General features: G+C 53.0%; 1 protein-coding gene across 2 annotated transcripts in view; it reads right to left on the bottom strand.

Moving 5' to 3' along the window:
- Positions 1-24,774, bottom strand: part of galnt14 (UDP-N-acetyl-alpha-D-galactosamine:polypeptide N-acetylgalactosaminyltransferase 14 (GalNAc-T14)) — a 121,295-nt gene that overhangs the window by 79,286 nt on the left and 17,235 nt on the right. For both annotated transcript variants that reach the window (XM_068027877.1, XM_068027884.1), the window contains exon 3: positions 4,777-4,844. In XM_068027877.1, coding sequence (XP_067883978.1) covers positions 4,777-4,844 — 68 coding nt within the window. The remainder of the gene's footprint in view (positions 1-4,776; positions 4,845-24,774) is intronic.

The raw sequence follows: 24,774 nt of genomic DNA, 5'->3' as shown, positions 1-24,774 counted from the left end.
CAACCCAGCTACTCACTCCTCCCATCCACTTACCCCCCACTCAGCGATTCACTCCTCCCATCCACTTCCCCCCACTCAGCTACTCACTCCTCCCATCCACTTCCCCCCAACCCAGCTACTCACTCCTCCCATCCACTTCCCCCCACTCAGCTACTCACTCCTCCCATCCACTTCCCCCCACTCAGCTACTCACTCCTCCCATCCACTTCCCTCCCAACCCAGCTACTCACTCCTCCCATCCACTTCCCCCCAACCCAGCTACTCACTCCTCCCATCCACTTCCCCCCAACCCAGCTACTCACTCCTCCCATCCACTTCCTCCCACTCAGCTACTCACTCCTCCCATCCACTTCCCCCCAACCCAGCTACTCACTCCTCCCATCCACTTCCCCCCCACTCAGCTACTCACTCCTCCCATCCACTCCCCCCCACTCAGCTACTCACTCCTCCCATCCACTACCCCCCAACCCAGCTACTCACTCCTCCCATCTACTTCCCCCCCATTCAGCTACTCACTCCTCCCATCCACATCCCCCCACTCAGCTACTCACTCCTCCCATCCACTCCCCCCCACTCAGCTACTAACTCCTCACATCCACTTCCCCCCAACCCAGCTACTCACTCCTCCCATCTACTTCCCCCCCACTCAGCTACTCACTCCTCCCATCCACATCCCCCCACTCAGCTACTGACTCCTCCCATCCACTCCCCCCCACTCAGCTACTCACTCCTCCCATCCACTTCCCCCCAACCCAGCTACTCACTCCTCCCATCCACATCCCCCCACTCAGCTACTCAATCCTCCCATCCACTTCCCCCCACTCAGCTACTCACTCCTCCCATCCATTTCCCCCCACTCAGCTACTCACTCCTCCCATCCACTTCCCCCCAACCCAGCTACTCACTCCTCCCATCCACATCCCCCCACTCAGCTACTCACTCCTCCCATCCACTTCCCCCCAACCCAGCTACTCACTCCTCCCATCCACTTCCCCCCAACCCAGCTACTCACTCCTCCCATCTACTTCCCCCACACTCAGCTACTCACTCCTCCCATCCACATCCCCCCACTCAGCTACTGACTCCTCCCATCCACTCCCCCCCACTCAGCTACTCACTCCTCCCATCCACTTCCCCCCAACCCAGCTACTCACTCCTCCCATCCACATCCCCCCACTCAGCTACTCAATCCTCCCATCCACTTCCCCCCACTCAGCTACTCACTCCTCCCATCCATTTCCCCCCACTCAGCTACTCACTCCTCCCATCCACTTCCCCCCAACCCAGCTACTCACTCCTCCCATCCACATCCCCCCACTCAGCTACTCACTCCTCCCATCCACTTCCCCCCAACCCAGCTACTCACTCCTCCCATCCACTTCCCCCCAACCCAGCTACTCACTCCTCCCATCCACTTCTCCCCACTCAGCTACTCACACCTCCCATCCACTTCTCCCCACTCAGCGACTCACACCTCCCATCCACTTCCCCCAACTCAGCTACTCACTCCTCCCATCCACTTCCCCCAATTCAGCTACTCAATCCTCCCATCCACTTCCCCCCACTCAGCGACTCACTCCTCCCATCCATTTCCCCCCACTCAGCTACTCACTCCTCCCATCACTTCCCCCCACTCAGCTACTCACTCCTCCCATCCACTTCCCCCAACTCAGCTACTCAATCCTCCCATCCACTTCCCCCCACTCAGCGACTCACTCCTCCCATCCATTTCCCCCCACTCAGCGACTCACTCCTCCCATCCATTTCCCCCCACTCAGCTACTCACTCCTCCCATCCACTTCCCCCCACTCAGCTACTCACTCCTCCCATCCACTTCCCCCCACTCAGCGACTCACTCCTCCCATCCATTTCCCCCCACTCAGCTGCTCACTCCTCCCATCCACTTCCCCCCACTCAGCGACTCACTCCTCCCATCCACTTCCCCCCACTCAGCTACTCACTCCTCCCATCCACTTCCCCGCACTCAGCTACTCACTCCTCCCATCCACTTCCCCCCACTCAGCTACTCACTCCTCCCATCCACTTCCCCCCACTCAGCTACTCACTCCTCCCATCCACTTCCCCCCACTAAGCGACTCACTCCTCCCATCCATTTCCCCCCACTCAGCGACTCACTCCTCCCATCCACTTCCCCCCACTCAGCTACTCACTCCTCCCATCCACTTCCCCCCACTAAGCGACTCACTCCTCCCATCCATTTCCCCCCACTCAGCTGCTCACTCCTCCCATCCACATCCCCCCACTCAGCTACTCACTCCTCCCATCCACTTCCCCCCACTCAGCTACTCACTCCTGCCCCATTGGCTGCTCTCTCTCCTTGGCCTCTCACTCCAGGCCTTGACACTTTCTCCCCCTCCCCCACACCGACCACTTCCCCCCGCCCTCAGCCGCTTGCTCCAGACTGCTCCCCCCCACTCCCCTCGGCCGATTGTTCCTTGCTTCCCGACTGGACTACACTCTGGCCGCTCGGCCCCCCTGCCAGCCACTAGCTCTAGACCGCGCCGCTTTCCCTCCTCTCGGCCACTCACTCCTACATCGTGCCATCATCCCTTGCGGTCCGCCTTGCTTCTTCAGGCAGCGCACAGAGAACGATCGAATGTGGGAGCAAGTGGCCAAGAGGAGGGAAGTGGTACAGCTTGGAGATAGCATCTGGAGGAGGAGAGGGGGTGGGGGGAAGCGGGGAGCGAACGGCTGGAGAGCGGTGTGGCAGGGGCAGGAAACCAGAAGCGGGAACAATTGGCTGAGGGGGGAGGGAGTAGTGGCAAGGTCTGGTGTGAGCAGCTGAGGGGAAGGGAGTGGCGAGGCCGGAGCAAGTGCTTAAGGGAAGGCAGCGGGGAGCCAGGAGGGACCAATAGAGAGAAGCGCAATAGCAGGAGGGAGCAGGGGGACTGTAGGAGGTGGGATGGAGGTGGAAATGGCAACCATTGAGGGGAGTTTTGGGTTGAATTTGATTTCTGTGATAAATTGAGCAGCGCCTTGTTTAATCCTGGCAGCTGCCTGAACGTCACAGACACTGACGTTTCAGTGGAAGAGGCTACATTTGCGCATGTGCTAATACTGTGCCACCTAGTGGTTGCGTTGTCAGCAAACGCAGCCGTAAATAAAACATAAACAGAGTAACTCAATGGGAGAACTCCTAGTGAACCATTAAAAGTCTTTCATATACTCACACCTTCTGTCCAACCTCCTATTGCCATGGTTATTGGCCAAGCTTCGATATCAACAGTTAACACTGAAACAGCCTAAGCAAACATTAAGAGTTGAAATCTTGCATGTAAACAGTTGTTTTAATGGTGTCGTTACAGGCTCTTTCCAGTAGAGTGAGTTTCTGAAGTCTGTCTTTCAACTCTGTCACCAACTTATATAGTAAAAAAAACTGACATTTGCTAACAGATCAGGACAGGTTTAATATAACTGTTTACGGAAAGTCCTCATCAGAGAACTCCTCTTTGCTGACGATGCTGCTTTAACATCTCACACTGAAGAGTGCCTGCAGAGTCTCATCGACAGGTTTGCGGCTGCCTGCAATGAATTTGGCCTAACCATCAGCCTCAAGAAAACGAACATCATGGGGCAGGATGTCAGAAATGCTCCATCCATCAATATTGGCGACCACGCTCTGGAAGTGGTTCAAGAGTTCACCTACCTAGGCTCAACTGTCACCAGTAACCTGTCTCTAGATGCAGAAATCAACAAGCGCATGGGAAAGGCTTCCACTGCTATGTCCAGACTGGCCAAGAGAGTGTGGGAAAATGGCGCACTGACACGGAACACAAAAGTCCGAGTGTATCAGGCCTGTGTCCTCAGTACCTTGCTCTACGGCAGCGAGGCCTGGACAACGTATGCCAGCCAAGAGCAACGTCTCAATTCATTCCATCTTCGCTGCCTTCGGAGAATACTTGGCATCAGGTGGCAGGACTATATCTCCAACACAGAAGTCCTTGAAGCGGCCAACACCCCCAGCTTATACACACTACTGAGTCAGCGGCGCTTGAGATGGCTTGGCCATGTGAGCCGCATGGAAGATGGCAGGATCCCCAAAGACACATTGTACAGCGAGCTCGCCACTGGTATCAGACCCACCGGCCGTCCATGTCTCCGCTATAAAGACGTCTGCAAACGCGACATGAAATCGTGTGACATTGATCACAAGTCGTGGGAGTCAGTTGCCAGCGTTCGCCAGAGCTGGCGGGCAGCCATAAAGACAGGGCTAAATTGTGGCGAGTCGAAGAGACTTAGTAGTTGGCAGGAAAAAAGACAGAAGCGCAAGGGGAGAGCCAACTGTGTAACAGCCCCGACAAACAAATTTCTCTGCAGCACCTGTGGAAGAGTCTGTCACTCCAGAATTGGCCTTTATAGCCACTCCAGGTGCTGCTTCACAAACCACTGACCACCTTCAGGCGCGTATCCATTGTCTCTCGAGATAAGGAGGCCCAAAAGAAAAAGAAAGAAAAGAATTACAATTAACATTGGTTAGTGGATAAAACTGTCACTAAAGGAAAAGACAGAAAGCTAAAAATTACATCACAGAATGAGGCCATTCAGCCCACTGTACCTGCACAAGTGTTAATTCGTCAACTGGAGCCATCTCTTCTACCCCTATTACTCTTTCCTTCCCCTATATTCTTCATTTTTATATATTTATCCAATTCACCTTTAAATGGTGTTGCAGTCTCTGCAACAATGAAAAGTAAGGTTTTTCTATCATGAGAGTGGTTAAAGGAAGGGACAGTCTGGACATTGTCCAATACTCACGGTCTTCACTGAAGTCGTCGACTAGAATGATCTCATGAATGAGGTAGGAAGGAGTCCGGTTCAGCACGCTGTCATGGAAATAAAATGGAAAAAAAATCAATTAGTGAGTAATAACTATCTGTGGTATGTGGGATCCAATCAGTGAATAAAACTAACCATAGTATGTGGGAGTTAATGTTACATTTTATGAAAGCAGAAAATATGAGTCACAAAATTTATTTGACTCAAATGGATTTTACAATAAGCCTACCAATCACAACCAGCCTATCAATGACAGCCAGCCCACCAATCACAACCAGCCTACCAATCACAACCAGCCTACCAATGACAGCCAGCCCACCAATAATAACCAGCCTACCAATGTTGACCAACCTACCAATGGTGACCAGCCTACCAATGGTGACCAGCCTACCAACTCTCACTCACCCATTCAAGGAAGTTTCATTTGGAGTAATTTATTACCCCATTTGAGACTGTGGTCTCTCTCCTGAATGGATTGCAATCTGTGCTGGTATTGCCTTGCTTTTTTTTTCATTCATTCTTGGGATGTGAGCGTCACTGGCCCATCCCTAATTGTCCATTTCAATGGGATGACATTGTTATTGGGGTCTATCCCAGGACTCATGGCAGCAGTGAAAGCCCACATTGATTCAACAGGCAAGATAATTTAAATAGAGAGCTTTCACCATTGCTATGAATGCTGGGATAGTCCTACCTCCATTGCCCTCTCTGGGGCAAGAGAAAACAAATTGTGAATCTTGGTGGGACATGGAGAAAATGAAAACGAGAGATAAAGAAGAGCTGGACAAGGAAAAAAGAATAGAAAGAAGGTCTAGTATATTCATTGGAATTAGTGCCCATGAGATGCCAGTGTCTTCTGTTGTTGGTGACCATGCTTTTGGTAAGTGGTTCCACAAATATATGTCTGGTGAGTAATTATCTCTCTGGTGCTGGATGGTCGGGGAGGGGGAGCGGTGTCCTCACAAACAACTGTAACCCACACAAGTTGGTGGGTGGGGGGGTTGGGGTGGTGGTGAGGGTAAGTGGGGGTGGTTGTTAACTGTATCATCACTGAGTCATCATCACTGAGTCTTTCTATGGGTCCATCTGTGAACTGGCCTGCCCTGCACTGAGTGCTTGGACAGCAGCAACCCTGCTATCAGTGTGTCAGACAGGAAAGGCCCTGCACTCATGCCACCTACTCGGGACGGGTCATCATGAGGTCAGCACCACACTGAGCCTCCGGAGTCATGGTACAACCCCTGTCAGAGCAGCTTAAATAGCAGGGAAGTAGGAGTGAGGGATCATCAAATTTAACTTAGTCACTGAGAGGGTAACAAAAGATTCCTCTACACAAGTTGCTGGAACATGGAATGCTTTGCCACTGGGAAAAGACGAGATTGAGACTATTGCCTCTTTCAAGGGAACTACGGAGAGATATTTGAGCAGAGGATGTGAACCTGTAAGAGGGATGTGGAGAGAGAGCAGGGCAACAGGGTTAGAATTCCACTATTCAGGGACGATGCTGGGAATTACAGACTGAGGACATCAAGGTTTAAACATGCAGATCGTGTCAGAGACTGCCCTGCCTCGCGCTCTCCTCAGTTATCTTTTAAGCTGCCATGCTGACTCGCAGCCGTTTGGGAGCAGGAGGCAGGCTGGTGGGGGTAATGCCCTCTGTAAGTAACCTTTCCGATTTATTGCTTCTCCATCCAGATGTGTACCTCTGTGTGTGTGTGTCTATGTGAGTAAATGTGTGTCTGTGTATGTGGGTGTCTGTATGTGTGGGTATGTATTGTGTCTTTGTCTGTGTAGGTGGGTGTCTGTATGTGTGGGTGTAGGTGTGATCATAAGAAGTAGGAGTTAAACAGTCAATTCCGGTACAGAAGGAGGCCATTCAGCCCATCAAGTCCATGCCAGCTCTCCGCAGAGCAATCCAGTTATTCCCACTCCCCTTCCCCACCCCCCCTCGATTTCCATAGCCCTGCAAGTTTATTTCTCTCAAGTACTCATCCAATTTCTTTTTGAAATCATTGATTGTCTCCACTTCCACCACACTCGACAGTGAGTTCCAGGTCATTACCACTCGCTGCGTAATAAAAGTTCTTCCTCATATTCCCCCTGCATATCTTACCCAAAACCTTCAATCTGTGTCCCCTAGTCCTTGCACCATCAGTTAATGGGAACAGTGTTTTCTTGCCTAACTTATCTAAGCCTGTCATAATCTTGTACACTTCTATTAAATCTTCCCTCAATCTCCTTTGCTCCAGAGAGAACAACACCAGCTTTTTCAGCCTAACCTTGTAACTAAAATCCTCCATCCCTGGAACCATTCTGGTAAATCTTCTCTGCACCCTCTCAAGGACCCTCACATCCTTCCTGAAGTGTGGTGACCAGAATTGGACGCAATATTCTAGTTGGGGCCTAACCAGAGCTTTATAAAGGTTCAGCATAATTTCCCTGTTTTTGTACTCAATGCCTCTATTTATGAAGCCCAAGATCCAATATGCTTTACTAACCACTCTCTCAATATGTCCTGCCACATTCAAATATTGATGCACATGCACCCCCAGGTCCCTCTGTCCCTGCACACTCTTTAGAACTGTGCCAGTAAGTATATATTGCCTCTCCCTATCCCTTCTGTCAAAATGCATCACCTCACACTTATCAGTATTAAATTCCATCTGCCACCTCTCTGCCTATTCCACTAGCCTATCTATGTCCTGTTTCATATCATCCTCACTATTTGTTGCACCTCCAAGTTTAGTATCATTGACAAATTTTGAGATTCTACTTTGTATTCCAAGATCCAAGTTATTAATATATAGCAAAAAAAGTAGTGGTCCCAGCACTGACCCTGGGGGAACACCACTGTCTATCATCCTCCAGTCTGAAAGGCAACCATTTACTACGACTCACTGTTTTCTGTCCTTAAGCCAGTTTTTTTATCCAATTGGACACTGACCCTCCTATTCCATGAACCTCAGTTTTGTTAACCAGCCTTTTATGTGACACCTTATCAAACACTTTCTTAAAATCCATATAGATAACATCCACCTCATTCCCTTCATCAACCTTCTCTGTTACTTCATCAAAAAATTCAATGAGATTAGTCAAGCATGTTCTGCCTTTTACAAATCCATGCTGGCAATCCTTAATTAACTCAAACCTGTCCAGGTGTCTGTTAACTTCTTCCCTGATTATTGTTTCTAAACCTTATCCAAGACTGATGTTAAACTAACTGGCCTGTCATTACTAGGACTGTTCTTGCACCCTTTTTTGAATAAGGGTGTCACATTTACCACTCTCCAATCCTCCTGTATCCAGGTAAGATTGAAAGATTATAGCAAGCCCTTCCTCTATCTCCATCCCCACTTCTTTTAACAACCTGGGATACAAACCCCCCCATCTGGACCAGGTGACTTATCTATCCTAAGCATAGCCAGCCTTTATAGTACCTCCTCCCTCTCAATTTTTACCCTATCCATTGCCTCTACTTTTCCACTTCTACTGATATTTTGTCAGATTCCTCTTCCTTAGTGAACATTGATACAAAGTACTCATTAAGTATTCTAGCCTTGCTCTCTGCCTCTAAGCATATATCACCTTCTTTGTCCCCAATAGGCTCCACTTCACCTCTTACTACCTGCTTACTATTTACATGCCAGTAGAAGATTGTTGGGTTCCCTTTTATGTCGACTGCCATTCTATTTTCATATTCTCTCTTTGCCAGTCTTATTTTGCTCTTCACCTCCCCTCTCAGCTTATTGTATATGGCCTGGTTCTCAATTGATGAATTCACCTAACATGCATCATACACCCTTTTTTTTGTTTCATCATAATCTCTATCTTCCTCGTCATCCAAGGAGCCCTGTTTTTGGTTCCCTTACCTTTTGCTCTTGTTAGAATAGGAACATAGGAGTGGGAGTAGGCCATTCAGCCCATCGAGCCTGCCCCACCATTCGATATGATCATGGCTGATCTTCCACTTCAATGCCTTTTTCCCATATGATCCTCATATCCCCTTATGTCATTTGTATTTAGAAATCTGTCAATCTCTGCTTTAAATATACTCAATGACTGAGCTTCCACAGCCCTCTGGGGTAAAGAATTCCAAAAATTCACAGCCCTCTGAGGAAAGAAATTTCTCCTCATCGCTGTCCAAAGTGGCTTCCTCCATAGGAATGTTCCTAGCCTGTACCTGAAGCATCTCTTCCTTAAACATAACCTATTGTTCCGATACAGTTTTTCCTGCCAGTCTTTGGTTCCATTCTACCCTGGCTAGATCCCTTCTCATTGCGTTGAAATTCACCCTCTTCCAATCAAGATGCTCTATCTTATATCATTCCTCGCTTTTCTGCATTGCGAGTCTAAACCCTATGATACGATGATCAGTCTTAGCCAAATGCCCCTCCAACAGACACTTGGTCCACTTGGCCTACCTCATTTCCCAACACAAGATCCAGCAATGCCTGCTTCTAGTCAGGCTGAGAATATACTGATCAAGGAAGTTCTCCTGAAGACATTTGAGAAATTCCTCTCCTTCCTTACCCTTTACTCTAAAATTATCCCAATTGATATTTGGGTAATTAAAGTCCCCCAAAGACACCACTCTATAATTCTTGTACATCTCTGTGATTTCCCTGCAGATTTGCTCTTCTATCTCTCTCTCACTATTTGGAAACCTATAGAATGTCCCCAGTAATGTGATCATACCATTTTAACTTCTCATCTCTAACCAAATGGATTCTATCTTTGCCCCCTCAAGGACATCCCGTCTTTCCAACGCTACAATGTCTTCCCTAATCAGGACTGCCAACCCACCTCCCTTTTTTCCTTCTCTTTCTCTTCTGAATACTTTATATCCTTGTATATTAAATGCCCAGTGATCACCATTTTTAAGCCATCTTTCCATTATTGCTACTACATTATATTCCCATACTGCTATTTGTGTTTGTAGCTCACCAACCTTATTCACCACACTTTGTGCATTTACACACAAACATTGTAATCCTGTCTTTGCATTTCTCGTATCCCTTCTCAGTCTGCTCCAATTTAATACAGAACTGCTCCCTTCTCTAGTACTGTCTAACACTTTCACATTATGCACCTTATTCCTCTTTTCTACTTCTTTATGCCGGTGCCAATCCCCCTGCTAATTTAGTTTAAACCTTCCCCAACCACACTAGTGAATCTCCCTGTGAGGACGTTGGTCCCAGTCCTGCTGAGGTGCAACCCGTCCATTTTGAATAGGTGCCTCCTGCCCCAAAGCTGACCTCGATGCCCCAAGAATCTGAAACCCTCCCTCCTGTACCATGCTTTAAACAATGCATTGATCCTCCTTATCTTCCTAGTGCACTCGCTAGTGCATGGCACTGGGAGTAATCCAGAGATGACTACCTTTGAGGTCCTACTCTTTAACTTCCTCCCTAGCTCCTGAAAATCTGACTGTAGGACCTCAATACCTGCCCTTACTATGTCATTGGTACCAACGTGTACCACAACTTCTGGCTCACTCCCACCTGTAGAATATCTTGCACCCTCTCCATGCTGTCTTTTACCCTGGCACCAGGACAGAAGTAGGCCATTCAGTCCCTCAAGCCTGTTCTATCATTCAATAAAATCATGGCTGATTTGATTGTGTACTTAATTCCACTTTCCTGTTGTTTCCCCGCAACCCCCCCATAACCCTTGACTCCCTTGTAGATCAAAAATCCGACTAATTCAGCCTCGAATATATTCAATGAGCCAGCCTCCACTGCTCTGTGTGTGTTTGTGTGTGTGTCTGTGTGTATATCTGTGTGTCTGTACTGTATGACTGTCTCTGTGTTTGTGTATGTGTCTGTGTGTATATCTGTGTGTCTGTGCTGTATGACTGTCACTGTGTTTGTGTATGTGTCTGTGTGTCTATCTGTGTGTCTGCCTGTATGACTGTCTCTGTGTTTGTGTATGTGTCTGTGTGTCTATCTGTGTGTCTGTGCTGTATGACTGTCACTGTGTTTGTGTATGTGTCTGTGTGTCTATCTGTGTGTCTGCCTGTATGACTGTCTGTGTTTGTGTACGTGTCTGTGTGTCTATCTGTGTGTCTGTGCCTGTATGACTGTCTGTGTTTGTGCACGTGTCTGTGTGTCTATCTGTGTGTCTGTGCCTGTATGACTGTCTCTGTGTTTGTGTATGTGTCTGTGTGTCTATCTGTGTGTCTGTGCCTGTATGACTGTCTCTGTGTTTGTGTACATGTCTGTGTGTCTGTGCCTGTATGACTGTCTCTGTTTGTGTACGTGTCTGTGTGTCTATGCCTGTATGACTGCCTTTGTGTTTGTGTATGTGTCTTGTGTGTATATCTGTGTGTCTGTGCCTGTATGACTGTCTCTGTGCTTGTGTATGTGTCTGTGTGCCTGTGCCAGTATGACTGTCTCTGTGCTTGTGTATGTGTCTGTGTGTCTATCTGTGTGTCTGTGCCTGTATGACTGTCTCTGTGCTTGTGTATGTGTCTGTGTGTATATCTGTGCGTCTGTGCCTGTATGACTGTCTCTGTGTTTGTGTATGTGAATAAATGGTCATCTCCAGAACTGTACCAACTTCACAAGGCTCCCTTGGGAAAGCTCCTGCCACTACCCCATCCCCCATCCCACCCCTGCTCTGACATCATCCTTGCAGTCATGAGGGCCAGTACAGGTTCACCAGCGGGCTGGTTAATGATCCAAATCTCTAGTTATAGAGCTGCCCATCTGGAAATGTCTGCGATTTAAACCTGCTTCTAAAATGAAAGACTTGCTTTCTTTCTCTCCTGCCCCTCCCCGCAGTTGTACATTCTTGTCTGATAATGTAAAGACATTACTTAGTCAGGGCCCTGTTGAACTTCAGCACTAACAAAGCAACCTGAGAGCTCAAGTTATAATCGCAGCCATCACCGGCCTCCTGTATTCAGGACTCTGCAACCTGTAGAACCACAGCAGAGACGGAGGCCATTCAGTCCATCGTACCTGTGCCAGCTCATTGCCAGAACAATCTGAAACTAACCCTGCTGCCATACCTTTTCCCCATAACCCACTAACTTCTGCTGTTGCAAATATAACCCAATGTTCCCTTAAAACTGCGAATGGTCAGCTATTCTGTGTGGCAAAGCATTGTATACAACAGCAACCCCCCGGATTATACAACAGCAACCCCGAGTGTATACAACAGCAACCCCCGGAGTATACAACAGCAACCCCCAGTGTATACAACAGCAACCCCGAGTGTATACAACAGCAACCCCCCGCAGTGTACAACAGCAACCCCCGGTGTATACAACAGCAACCCCCCGGAGTGTACAACAGCAACCCCCCAGTGTATACAACAGCAACCCCCCGGAGTATACAACAGCAACCCCCCAGTGTATACAACAGCAACCCCCCGGTGTGTACAACAGCAACCCCCCGGAGTGTACAACAGCAACCCCCCGGTGTATACAACAGCAACCCCCCGGTGTATACAACAGCAACCCCCCGGAGTATATAACAGCAACCCCCCGGAGTATACAACAGCAACCCCCCGGTGTATACAACAGCAACCCCCCAGTGTATACAACAGCAACCCCCCGGAGTATACAACAGCAACCCCCCAGTGTATACAACAGCAACCCCCCGGTGTGTACAACAGCAACCCCCCGGAGTGTACAACAGCAACCCCCCGGTGTATACAACAGCAACCCCCCGGTGTATACAACAGCAACCCCCCGGAGTATATAACAGCAACCCCCCGGAGTATACAACAGCAACCCCCCGGTGTATACAACAGCAACCCCCCGGAGTATACAACAGCAACCCCCCAGTGTATACAACAGCAACCCCGCAGTGTATACAACAGCAACCCCCCGGAGTATACAACAGCAACCCCCGGTGTATATAACAGCAACCCCCCAGTGTATACAACAGCAACCCCCCGGAGTATACAACAGCAACCCCCCGGAGTGTACAACAGCAACCCCCCGGAGTGTACAACAGCAACCCCCCGGAGTGTACAACAGCAACCCCCCGGTGTGTACAACAGCAACCCCCCAGTGTATACAACAGCAACCCCCCGGAGTGTACAACAGCAACCCCCCGGAGTGTACAACAGCAACCCCCCGGTGTGTACAACAGCAACCCCCCGGAGTGTACAACAGCAACCCCCCGGAGTGTACAACAGCAACCCCCAGTGTATACAACAGCAACCCCCCGGTGTGTACAACAGCAACCCCCCGGAGTATACAACAGCAACCCCCCGGAGTATACAACAGCAACCCCCCAGATTATACAACAGCAACCCCCCGGAGTATACAACAGCAACCCCCCGGAGTGTACAACAGCAACCCCCCAGATTATACAACAGCAACCCCCCGGAGTGTACAACAGCAACCCCCAGTGTATACAACAGCAACCCCCCAGATTATACAACAGCAACCCCCCGGTGTGTACAACAGCAACCCCCCGGAGTATACAACAGCAACCCCCCGGAGTATACAACAGCAACCCCCCGGAGTATACAACAGCAACCCCCCGGAGTATACAACAGCAACCCCCCGGAGTATACAACAGCAACCCCCCGGAGTATACAACAGCAACCCCCCGGAGTGTACAACAGCAACCCCCCAGATTATACAACAGCAACCCCCCGGAGTGTACAACAGCAACCCCCAGTGTATACAACAGCAACCCCCCAGATTATACAACAGCAACCCCCCGGTGTGTACAACAGCAACCCCCCGGAGTATACAACAGCAACCCCCCGGAGTATACAACAGCAACCCCCCGGAGTATACAACAGCAACCCCCCGGAGTATACAACAGCAACCCCCCGGAGTATACAACAGCAACCCCCCGGAGTATACAACAGCAACCCCCCGGAGTGTACAACAGCAACCCCCCAGTGTATACAACAGCAACCCCCCGGAGTGTACAACAGCAACCCCCCGGAGTATACAACAGCAACCCCCCGGAGTGTACAACAGCAACCCCCGGTGTATACAACAGCAACCCCCCGGAGTGTACAACAGCAACCCCCCAGTGTATACAACAGCAACCCCCCAGATTATACAACAGCAACCCCCCGGAGTATACAACAGCAACCCCCCGGAGTGTACAACAGCAACCCCCCGGAGTGTACAACAGCAACCCCCCGGAGTATACAACAGCAACCCCCGGTGTGTACAACAGCAACCCCCCGGAGTGTACAACAGCAACCCCCCGGTGTATACAACAGCAACCCCCCGGAGTGTACAACAGCAACCCCCCGGTGTGTACAACAGCAACCCCCCGGAGTATACAACAGCAACCCCCCGGAGTGTACAACAGCAACCCCCGGTGTATACAACAGCAACCCCCCGGAGTGTACAACAGCAACCCCCCAGTGTATACAACAGCAACCCCCCAGATTATACAACAGCAACCCCCCAGATTATACAACAGCAACCCCCCGGTGTGTACAACAGCAACCCCCCAGTGTATACAACAGCAACCCCCCAGATTATACAACAGCAACCCCCCGGAGTATACAACAGCAACCCCCCGGAGTGTACAACAGCAACCCCCCGGAGTGTACAACAGCAACCCCCCGGAGTATACAACAGCAACCCCCCAGTGTATACAACAGCAACCCCCCGGAGTGTACAACAGCAACCCCCCAGTGTATACAACAGCAACCCCCCGGAGTGTACAACAGCAACCCCCCAGTGTATACAACAGCAACCCCCCAGATTATACAACAGCAACCCCCCGGAGTATACAACAGCAACCCCCCGGAGTGTACAACAGCAACCCCCCGGAGTGTACAACAGCAACCCCCCGGAGTATACAACAGCAACCCCCCAGATTATACAACAGCAACCCCCCGGAGTATACAACAGCAACCCCCCGGAGTATACAACAGCAACCCCCCAGATTATACAACAGCAACCCCCCGGAGTATACAACAGCAACCCCCCGGAGTATACAACAGCAACCCCCCAGATTATACAACAGCAACCCCCCGGTGTATACAACAGCAACCCCCCGGAGTGTACAACAGCAACCCCCCAGATTATACAACAGCAACCCCCCGGAGTGTACAACAGCAACCCCCCGGAGTGTACAACAGCAACCCCCCGGAGTGTACAACAGCAACCCCCCAGATTATACAACAGCAACCCCCCGGAGTGTACAACAGCAACCCCCCGGAGTGTACAACAGCAACCCCCCGGTGTATACAACAGCAACCCCCCGGAGTATACAACAGCAACCCCCCGGTGTATACAACAGCAACCCCCCGGAGTATACAACAGCAACCCCCCGGTGTATACAACATCAACCCCCCGGAGTGTACAACAGCAACCCCCCGGAGTGTACAACAGCAACCCCCCAGTGTATACAACAGCAACCCCCCATTGTATACAACAGCAACCCCCCGGTGTATACAACAGCAACCCCCCGGAGTGTACAACAGCAACCCCCCAGTGTATACAACAGCAACCCCCCGGAGTATACAACAGCAACCCCCCGGAGTGTACAACAGCAACCCCCCGGAGTGTACAACAGCAACCCCCCAGTGTATACAACATCAACCCCCCAGATTATACAACATCAACCCCCCGGAGTGTACAACAGCAACCCCCCGGAGTGTACAACAGCAACCCCCCGGAGTATACAACAGCAACCCCCCGGAGTGTACAACAGCAACCCCCGGAGTGTACAACAGCAACCCCCCGGTGTATACAACAGCAACCCCCCGGTGTATACAACAGCAACCCCCCGGAGTATACAACAGCAACCCCCCGGAGTGTACAACAGCAACCCCCCAGTGTATACAACAGCAACCCCCCGGTGTATACAACAGCAACCCCCCGGAGTATACAACAGCAACCCCCCGGAGTGTACAACAGCAACCCCCCGGAGTGTACAACAGCAACCCCCCGGTGTATACAACAGCAACCCTCAGTGTATACAACAGCAACCCCCCGGTGTATACAACAGCAACCCCCCGGAGTGTACAACAGCAACCCCCCGGAGTATACAACAGCAACCCCCCGGTGTATACAACAGCAACCCCCAGTGTATACAACAGCAACCCCCCGGAGTGTACAACAGCAACCCCCCGGAGTGTACAACAGCAACCCCCAGTGTATACAACAGCAACCCCCCGGAGTATACAACAGCAACCCCCCGGAGTATACAACAGCAACCCCCCGGAGTATACAACAGCAACCCCCCGGAGTATACAACAGCAACCCCCCGGAGTGTACAACAGCAACCCCCAGTGTATACAACAGCAACCCCCCGGAGTATACAACAGCAACCCCCCGGAGTATACAACAGCAACCCCCCGGTGTATACAACAGCAACCCCCCGGAGTGTACAACAGCAACCCCCCGGAGTATACAACAGCAACCCCCCGGAGTGTACAACAGCAACCCCCAGTGTATACAACAGCAACCCCCAGTGTATACAACAGCAACCCCCCGGAGTATACAACAGCAACCCCCCGGAGTGTACAACAGCAACCCCCAGTGTATACAACAGCAACCCCCCGGTGTATACAACAGCAACCCCCCGGTGTATACAACAGCAACCCCCCGGAGTATACAACAGCAACCCCCCGGAGTGTACAACAGCAACCCCCCGGAGTGTACAACAGCAACCCCCCGGAGTATACAACAGCAACCCCCCGGAGTATACAACAGCAACCCCCCGGAGTATATAACAGCAACCCCCCGGAGTGTACAACAGCAACCCCCCGGAGTATACAACAGCAACCCCCGGTGTATACAACAGCAACCCCCCAGATTATACAACAGCAACCCCCCGGAGTATACAACAGCAACCCCCCGGAGTATACAACAGCAACCCCCGGTGTATACAACAGCAACCCCCCAGATTATACAACAGCAACCCCCCGGTGTATACAACAGCAACCCCCCAGTGTATACAACAGCAACCCCCCGGAGTATACAACAGCAACCCCCGGTGTATACAACAGCAACCCCCCAGTGTATACAACAGCAACCCCCGGAGTGTACAACAGCAACCCCCAGTGTATACAACAGCAACCCCCCGGAGTATACAACAGCAACCCCCCGGTGTATACAACAGCAACCCCCCGGAGTGTACAACAGCAACCCCCCGGTGTATACAGCAGCAACCCCCCGGTGTATACAACAGCAACCCCCCAGTGTATACAACAGCAACCCTCAGTGTATACAACAGCAACCCCCCGGTGTATACAACAGCAACCCCCCAGTGTATACAACAGCAACCCCCCGGTGTATACAGCAGCAACCCCCCGGTGTATACAACAGCAACCCCCCAGTGTATACAACAGCAACCCTCAGTGTATACAACAGCAACCCCCCGGTGTATACAACAGCAACCCCCCAGTGTATACAACAGCAACCCCCCGGTGTATACAACAGCAACCCCCAGTGTATACAACAGCAACCCCCGGAGTGTACAACAGCAACCCCCAGTGTATACAACAGCAACCCCCCGGAGTATACAACAGCAACCCCCCGGTGTATACAACAGCAACCCCCCGGTGTATACAACAGCAACCCCCCGGAGTGTACAACAGCAACCCCCCGGTGTATACAACAGCAACCCCCCGGTGTATACAGCAGCAACCCCCCGGTGTATACAACAGCAACCCCCCAGTGTATACAACAGCAACCCCCCGGTGTATACAGCAGCAACCCCCCGGTGTATACAACAGCAACCCCCCGGTGTATACAACAGCAACCCCCCGGTGTATACAACAGCAACCCCCCGGAGTGTACAACAGCAACCCCCCGGTGTATACAACAGCAACCCCCCGGTGTATACAGCAGCAACCCCCCGGTGTATACAACAGCAACCCCCCAGTGTATACAACAGCAACCCTCAGTGTATACAACAGCAACCCCCCGGAGTATACAACAGCAACCCCCCAGTGTATACAACAGCAACCCCCGGTGTATACAACAGCAACCCCCCGGAGTATACAACAGCAACCCCCCAGTGTATACAACAGCAACCCCCGGTGTATACAACAGCAACCCTCAGTGTATACAACAGCAACCCCCCGGAGTATACAACAGCAACCCCCCAGTGTATACAACAGCAACCCCCGGAGTGTACAACAGCAACCCCCAGTGTATACAACAGCAACCCCCAGTGTATACAACAGCAACCCCCCGGAGTATACAACAGCAACCCCCCGGTGTATACAACAGCAACCCCCCGGAGTGTACAACAGCAACCCCCCGGAGTGTACAACAGCAACCCCCCGGAGTATACAACAGCAACCCCCCAGTGTATACAACAGCAACCCCCCAGTGTATACAACAGCAACCCCCCGGAGTGTACAACAGCAACCCCCCGGAGTGTACAACAGCAACCCCCCGGAGTGTACAACAGCAACCCCCGGTGTATACAAATCCCTCCGACCATCTCTCCTTCTCAGTAATTACTTCAGATTTACAATTGCTTTCTCCTGATTCCTCAGTCAAAGGAAATCAGCTTTCCTTTCTTACTTCCATCAAACTCCTTGTTATTTTAAGAAGTGCTGATGAATCTTTAGTCTGGATCTGGAGTTTGTCCCCACAACTACTGTACCGATTGATCCCTGCTCCCTTCCCTGGTGAATCTACAGTGGACAGTTCCCATGTGTTTGTGCCCTTTCAATAAAAACTCTCAAACTGTAACCAGCAATCAAACTGTGGCCGAGCTGACATTTGTACCAATTTACCAACATTTCTGCACTCTTCCATTCTGCCACTTGAGTAAAACCCAACATTCGATTGAATTTTTAATGCTTTAATCACTTGCACTTGTACATTTGGAGTATTCTGTATTTGAACCTCCTGATCCCTCTGTTTAAACAGTCCATGCAGTATTTTCTACTGAACATTCATTCATTCCCATCACTTGTATTTTTGCTCCCAAAATGCATTGACATGAACCCCCTCTCTCTCACCTTCCCCCTCTCTCTCACAGCTCCCCCCCTCTCTCACCTTCCCCCTCTCTCTCACACGCTCCCCCTCTCTCTCACAGCTCCCCCACTCTCTCACACGCTCCCCCTCTCTCTCACACGCTCCCCCTCTCTCTCACACGCTCCCCCTCTCTCTCACACGCTCCCCCACTCTCTCACCGCTCCCCCTCTCTCTCACACGCTCCCCCTCTCTCTCACACGCTCCCCCTCTCTCTCACACGCTCCCCCTCTCTCTCACACGCTCCCCCTCTCTCTCACACGCTCCCCCTCTCTCTCACAGCTCCCCCACTCTCTCACAGCTCCCCCACTCTCTCTCTCGTTCCCCCTCTCTCTCACACGCTCCCCCTCTCTCTCACACGCTCCCCCTCTCTCTCACACGCTCCCCCTCTCTCTCACAGCTCCCCCACTCTCTCTCTCACAGCTCCCCCACTCTCTCTCTCGTTCCCCCTCTCTCTCACACGCTCCCCCTCTCTCTCACACGCTCCCCCTCTCTCTCACACGCTCCCCCTCTCTCTCACACGCTCCCCCTCTCTCTCACAGCTCCCCCACTCTCTCACAGCTCCCCCACTCTCTCTCTCGTTCCCCCTCTCTCTCACACGCTCCCCCTCTCTCTCACACGCTCCCCCTCTCTCTCACACGCTCCCCCTCTCTCTCACAGCTCCCCCACTCTCTCTCTCACAGCTCCCCCACTCTCTCTCTCGTTCCCCCTCTCTCTCACACGCTCCCCCTCTCTCTCACACGCTCCCCCTCTCTCTCACACGCTCCCCCTCTCTCTCACACGCTCCCCCTCTCTCTCACACGCTCCCCCTCTCTCTCACACGCTCCCCCTCTCTCTCACAGCTCCCCCTCTCTCTCTCTCGTTCCCCCTCTCTCTCACACGCTCCCCCTCTCTCTCACACGCTCCCCCTCTCTCTCACACGCTCCCCCTCTCTCTCACACGCTCCCCCTCTCTCACACGTTCCCCCTCTCTCACACGTTCCCCCTCTCTCACACGTTCCCCCTCTCTCACACGTTCCCCCTCACTCTCACGAACCCCCTCTCTCACGCTCCCCCTCTCTCTCTCTCGTTCCCCCTCTCTCTCTCTTGTTCCCCCTCTCTCTCTCTCGTTCCCCCTCTCTCTCTCACAGCTTCCCCTCTCTCACAGCTTCCCCTCTCTCACACGCTCTCCCTCTCTCTCTTACACTCTCCCTCTCTCTCTTACACTCTCCCTCTCTCACATATTCCCCCTCTCTCTCACAGGCTCCCACTCTCTCTCTCACATGCTCCCCCTCCCTCACACGTTCCCCCTCTCTCACACGCTCCGCCTCTCTCACAGGCTCCGCCTCTCTCTCTCTCTCAGGCTCCCCCTCCCTCAAACACTCCCCCTCTCTCTCACGCTCCCTCCTTTACACGTTCCCCCTCTCTCTCTCTCAGGCTCCCCCTCTCTCACACACTCCCCCTCTCTCTCACGCTCCCCCTCCCTCACATGTTCCCTCTCTCTCTCACGCTCCCCCTCCCTCACACGCTCCCCCTCCCTCACACGCTCCCCCTCCCTCACACGCTCCCCCTCCCTCACACGTTCCCCCTCTCTCTCTCACGTTCCCCCTCATTCTCTCATTCTCCCCCTCTCTTTCTCTCATTCTCCCCCTCTCTTTCTCTCATTCTCCCCCTCTCTTTCTCTCATTCTCCCCTCTCTTTCTCAGTCCCCGCTTGCTCACATGCTTCCTCTTCCTCACACGCTCCCCCTCTCTCTCACGCTCCCCCCTCTCTCTCGCACTCTCTCTCTCTCACACGCTCCCCTCTCCTCTCTCACACGCTCCCCCTCTCTCTCTCACACGCTCCCCCTCTCTCTCTCACACGCTCCCCCTCTCTCTCTCACACGCTCCCCCTCTCTCTCACACGCTCCCCCTCTCTCTCACACGCTCCCCCTCTCTCTCACACGCTCCCCCTCTCTCTCACACGCTCCCCCTCTCTCTCACACGCTCCCCCTCTCTCACACGCTCCCCCTCTCTCACACGCTCCCCCTCTCTCTCACACGCTCCCCCTCTCTCTCACACGCTCCCCCTCTCTCTCACACGCTCCCCCTCTCTCTCACACGCTCCCCCTCTCTCTCACACGCTCCCCCTCTCTCTCTCTCGTTCCCCCTCTCTCTCTCTCGTTCCCCCTCTCTCTCTCTCGTTCCCCCTCTCTCTCTCACAGCTTCCCCTCTCTCTCTCACAGCTTCCCCTCTCTCTCTCACAGCTTCCCCTCTCTCACACGCTCTCCCTCTCTCTCTTACACTCTCCCACTCTCTCTTACACTCTCCCTCTCTCTCTTACACTCTCCCTCTCTCTCTTACACTCTCCCTCTCTCACATATTCCCCCTCTCTCTCACAGGCTCCCACTCTCTCTCTCACATGCTCCCCCTCCCTCACACGTTCCCCCTCTCTCACACGCTCCGCCTCTCTCTCTCTCTCAGGCTCCCCCTCCCTCAAACACTCCCCCTCTCTCTCACGCTCCCTCCTTTACACGTTCCCCCTCTCTCTCTCTCTCAGGCTCCCCCTCTCTCTCACGCTCCCCTTCCCTCACACGTTCCCCCTCCCTCACACGCTCCCCCTCCCTCACACGTTCCCCCTCATTCTCTCATTCTCCCCCTCTCTTTCTCTCATTCTCCCCCTCTCTTTCTCTCATTCTCCCCCCTCTCTTTCTCTCATTCTCCCCCTCTCTTTCTCTCATTCTCCCCCTCTCTTTCTCTCATTCTCCCCCTCTCTTTCTCTCATTCTCCCCCTCTCTTTCTCTCATTCTCCCCCTCTCTTTCTCTCATTCTCCCCCTCTCTTTCTCTCATTCTCCCCCTCTCTTTCTCTCATTCTCCCCCTCTCTTTCTCTCATTCTCCCCCTCTCTTTCTCTCATTCTCCCCCTCTCTTTCTCAGTCCCCCGCTCGCTCACATGCTTCCTCTTCCTCACACGCTCCCCCTCTCTCTCACGCTCCCCCCTCTCTCTCGCACTCTCTCTCTCTCACACGCTCCCCCTCTCTCTCTCACACGCTCCCCCTCTCTCTCTCACACGCTCCCCCTCTCTCTCTCACACGCTCCCCCTCTCTCTCTCACACGCTCCCCCTCTCTCTCTCACACGCTCCCCCTCTCTCTCACACGCTCCCCCTCTCTCTCACACGCTCCCCCTCTCTCTCACACGCTCCCCCTCTCTCTCACACGCTCCCCCTCTCTCTCACACGCTCCCCCTCTCTCACACGCTCCCCCTCTCTCACACGCTCCCCCTCTCTCTCACACGCTCCCCCTCTCTCTCACACGCTCCCCCTCTCTCTCACACGCTCCCCCTCTCTCTCACACGCTCCCCCTCTCTCTCTCTCGTTCCCCCTCTCTCTCTCTCGTTCCCCCTCTCTCTCTCTCGTTCCCCCTCTCTCTCTCACAGCTTCCCCTCTCTCTCTCACAGCTTCCCCTCTCTCTCTCACAGCTTCCCCTCTCTCACACGCTCTCCCTCTCTCTCTTACACTCTCCCACTCTCTCTTACACTCTCCCTCTCTCTCTTACACTCTCCCTCTCTCACATATTCCCCCTCTCTCTCACAGGCTCCCACTCTCTCTCTCACATGCTCCCCCTCCCTCACACGTTCCCCCTCTCTCACACGCTCCGCCTCTCTCTCTCTCTCAGGCTCCCCCTCCCTCAAACACTCCCCCTCTCTCTCACGCTCCCTCCTTTACACGTTCCCCCTCTCTCTCTCTCTCAGGCTCCCCCTCTCTCTCACGCTCCCCTTCCCTCACACGTTCCCCCTCCCTCACACGCTCCCCCTCCCTCACACGTTCCCCCTCATTCTCTCATTCTCCCCCTCTCTTTCTCTCATTCTCCCCCTCTCTTTCTCTCATTCTCCCCCTCTCTTTCTCTCATTCTCCCCCTCTCTTTCTCTCATTCTCCCCCTCTCTTTCTCTCATTCTCCCCCTCTCTTTCTCTCATTCTCCCCCTCTCTTTCTCTCATTCTCCCCCTCTCTTTCTCTCATTCTCCCCCTCTCTTTCTCTCATTCTCCCCCTCTCTTTCTCTCATTCTCCCCCTCTCTTTCTCTCATTCTCCCCCTCTCTTTCTCAGTCCCCGCTCGCTCACATGCTTCCTCTTCCTCACACGCTCCCCCTCTCTCTTGCACTCTCTCTCTCTCACACGCTCCCCCTCTCTCTCTCACACGCTCCCCCTCTCTCTCTCACACGCTCCCCCTCTCTCTCTCAGGCTCCCCCTCTCACTCACTCACTCGCCTCGCTCACTCGCCTCGCCCACTCGCCTCGCCCACTCGCCTCGCTCACCCACTCTCTCACTCTCACTCTCACTCTCACTCTCACTCTCACTCTCACTCTCACTCTCACTCTCACTCTCACTCTCCCTCTCCCTCTCCCTCTCCCTCTCACTCTCCCTCTCCCTCTCCCTCTCACTCTCACTCTCACTCTCACTCTCACTCTCACTCTCACTCTCACTCTCACTCTCACTCTCACTCTCACTCTCACTCTCACTCTCACTCTCACTCTCACTCTCACTCTCCCTCTCACTCTCACTCTCACTCTCACTCTCACTCTCACTCTCACTCTCACTCTCACTCCCTCTCACACGCTCCCCCTCTCTCTCACACGCTCCCCCTCTCTCTCACACGCTCCCCCTCTCTCTCACACGCTCCCCCTCTCTCTCACACGTTCCCCCTCTCTCACACGTTCCCCCTCACTCTCACGAACCCCCTCTCTCACGCTCCCCCTCTCTCTCTCTCGTTCCCCCTCTCTCTCTCTCGTTCCCCCTCTCTCTCTCTCGTTCCCCCTCTCTCTCTCTCGTTCCCCCTCTCTCTCTCTCGTTCCCCCTCTCTCTCTCACAGCTTCCCCTCTCTCTCTCACAGCTTCCCCTCTCTCTCTCACAGCTTCCCCTCTCTCACACGCTCTCCCTCTCTCTCTCACACTCTCCCTCTCTCACACGCTCTCCCTCTCTCTCTTACACTCTCCCTCTCTCTCTTACACTCTCCCTCTCTCTCTTACACTCTCCCTCTCTCACATATTCCCCCTCTCTCTCACAGGCTCCCACTCTCTCTCTCACATGCTCCCCCTCCCTCACACGTTCCCCCTCTCTCACACGCTCCGCCTCTCTCACACGCTCCGCCTCTCTCTCTCTCTCAGGCTCCCCCTCCCTCAAACACTCCCCCTCTCTCTCACGCTCCCTCCTTTACACGTTCCCCCTCTCTCTCTCTCAGGCTCCCCCTCTCTCACACACTCCCCCTCTCTCTCACGCTCCCCCTCCCTCACATGTTCCCCCTCTCTCACACGTTCCCCCTCTCTCACACGCTCCCCCTCCCTCACACGCTCCCCCTCCCTCACACGCTCCCCCTCCCTCACACGCTCCCCCTCCCTCACACGTTCCCCCTCCCTCACACGTTCCCCCTCTCTCTCACACGTTCCCCCTCCCTCACACGTTCCCCCTCATTCTCTCACGTTCCCCCTCATTCTCTCATTCTCCCCCTCTCTTTCTCTCATTCTCCCCCTCTCTTTCTCTCATTCTCCCCCTCTCTTTCTCTCATTCTCCCCCTCTCTTTCTCTCATTCTCCCCCTCTCTTTCTCTCATTCTCCCCCTCTCTTTCTCTCATTCTCCCCCTCTCTTTCTCAGTCCCCGCTCGCTCACATGCTTCCTCTTCCTCACACGCTCCCCCTCTCTCTCACGCTCCCCCCTCTCTCTCGCACTCTCTCTCTCTCACACGCTCCCCCTCTCTCTCTCACACGCTCCCCCTCTCTTTCTCACACGCTCACCCTCTCTCTCACACGCTCCCCCTCTCTCACACGCTCCCCCTCTCTCTCTCTCGTTCCCCCTCTCTCTCTCTCGTTCCCCCTCTCTCTCTCTCGTTCCCCCTCTCTCTCTCTCGTTCCCCCTCTCTCTCACAGCTTCCCCTCTCTCTCTCACAGCTTCCCCTCTCTCTCTCACAGCTTCCCCTCTCTCACACGCTCTCCCTCTCTCTCTTACACTCTCCCACTCTCTCTTACACTCTCCCTCTCTCTCTTGCACTCTCCCTCTCTCTCTTACACTCTCCCTCTCTCACATATTCCCCCTCTCT

This window comes from Heterodontus francisci, chromosome 3 (genome assembly GCF_036365525.1).
Source record: "Heterodontus francisci isolate sHetFra1 chromosome 3, sHetFra1.hap1, whole genome shotgun sequence".
Lineage (NCBI taxonomy): Eukaryota > Metazoa > Chordata > Chondrichthyes > Heterodontiformes > Heterodontidae > Heterodontus > Heterodontus francisci.
The sequence above is the reverse complement of the archived record's forward strand: the minus strand, read 5'-3'. Positions and strand labels throughout refer to the sequence as shown.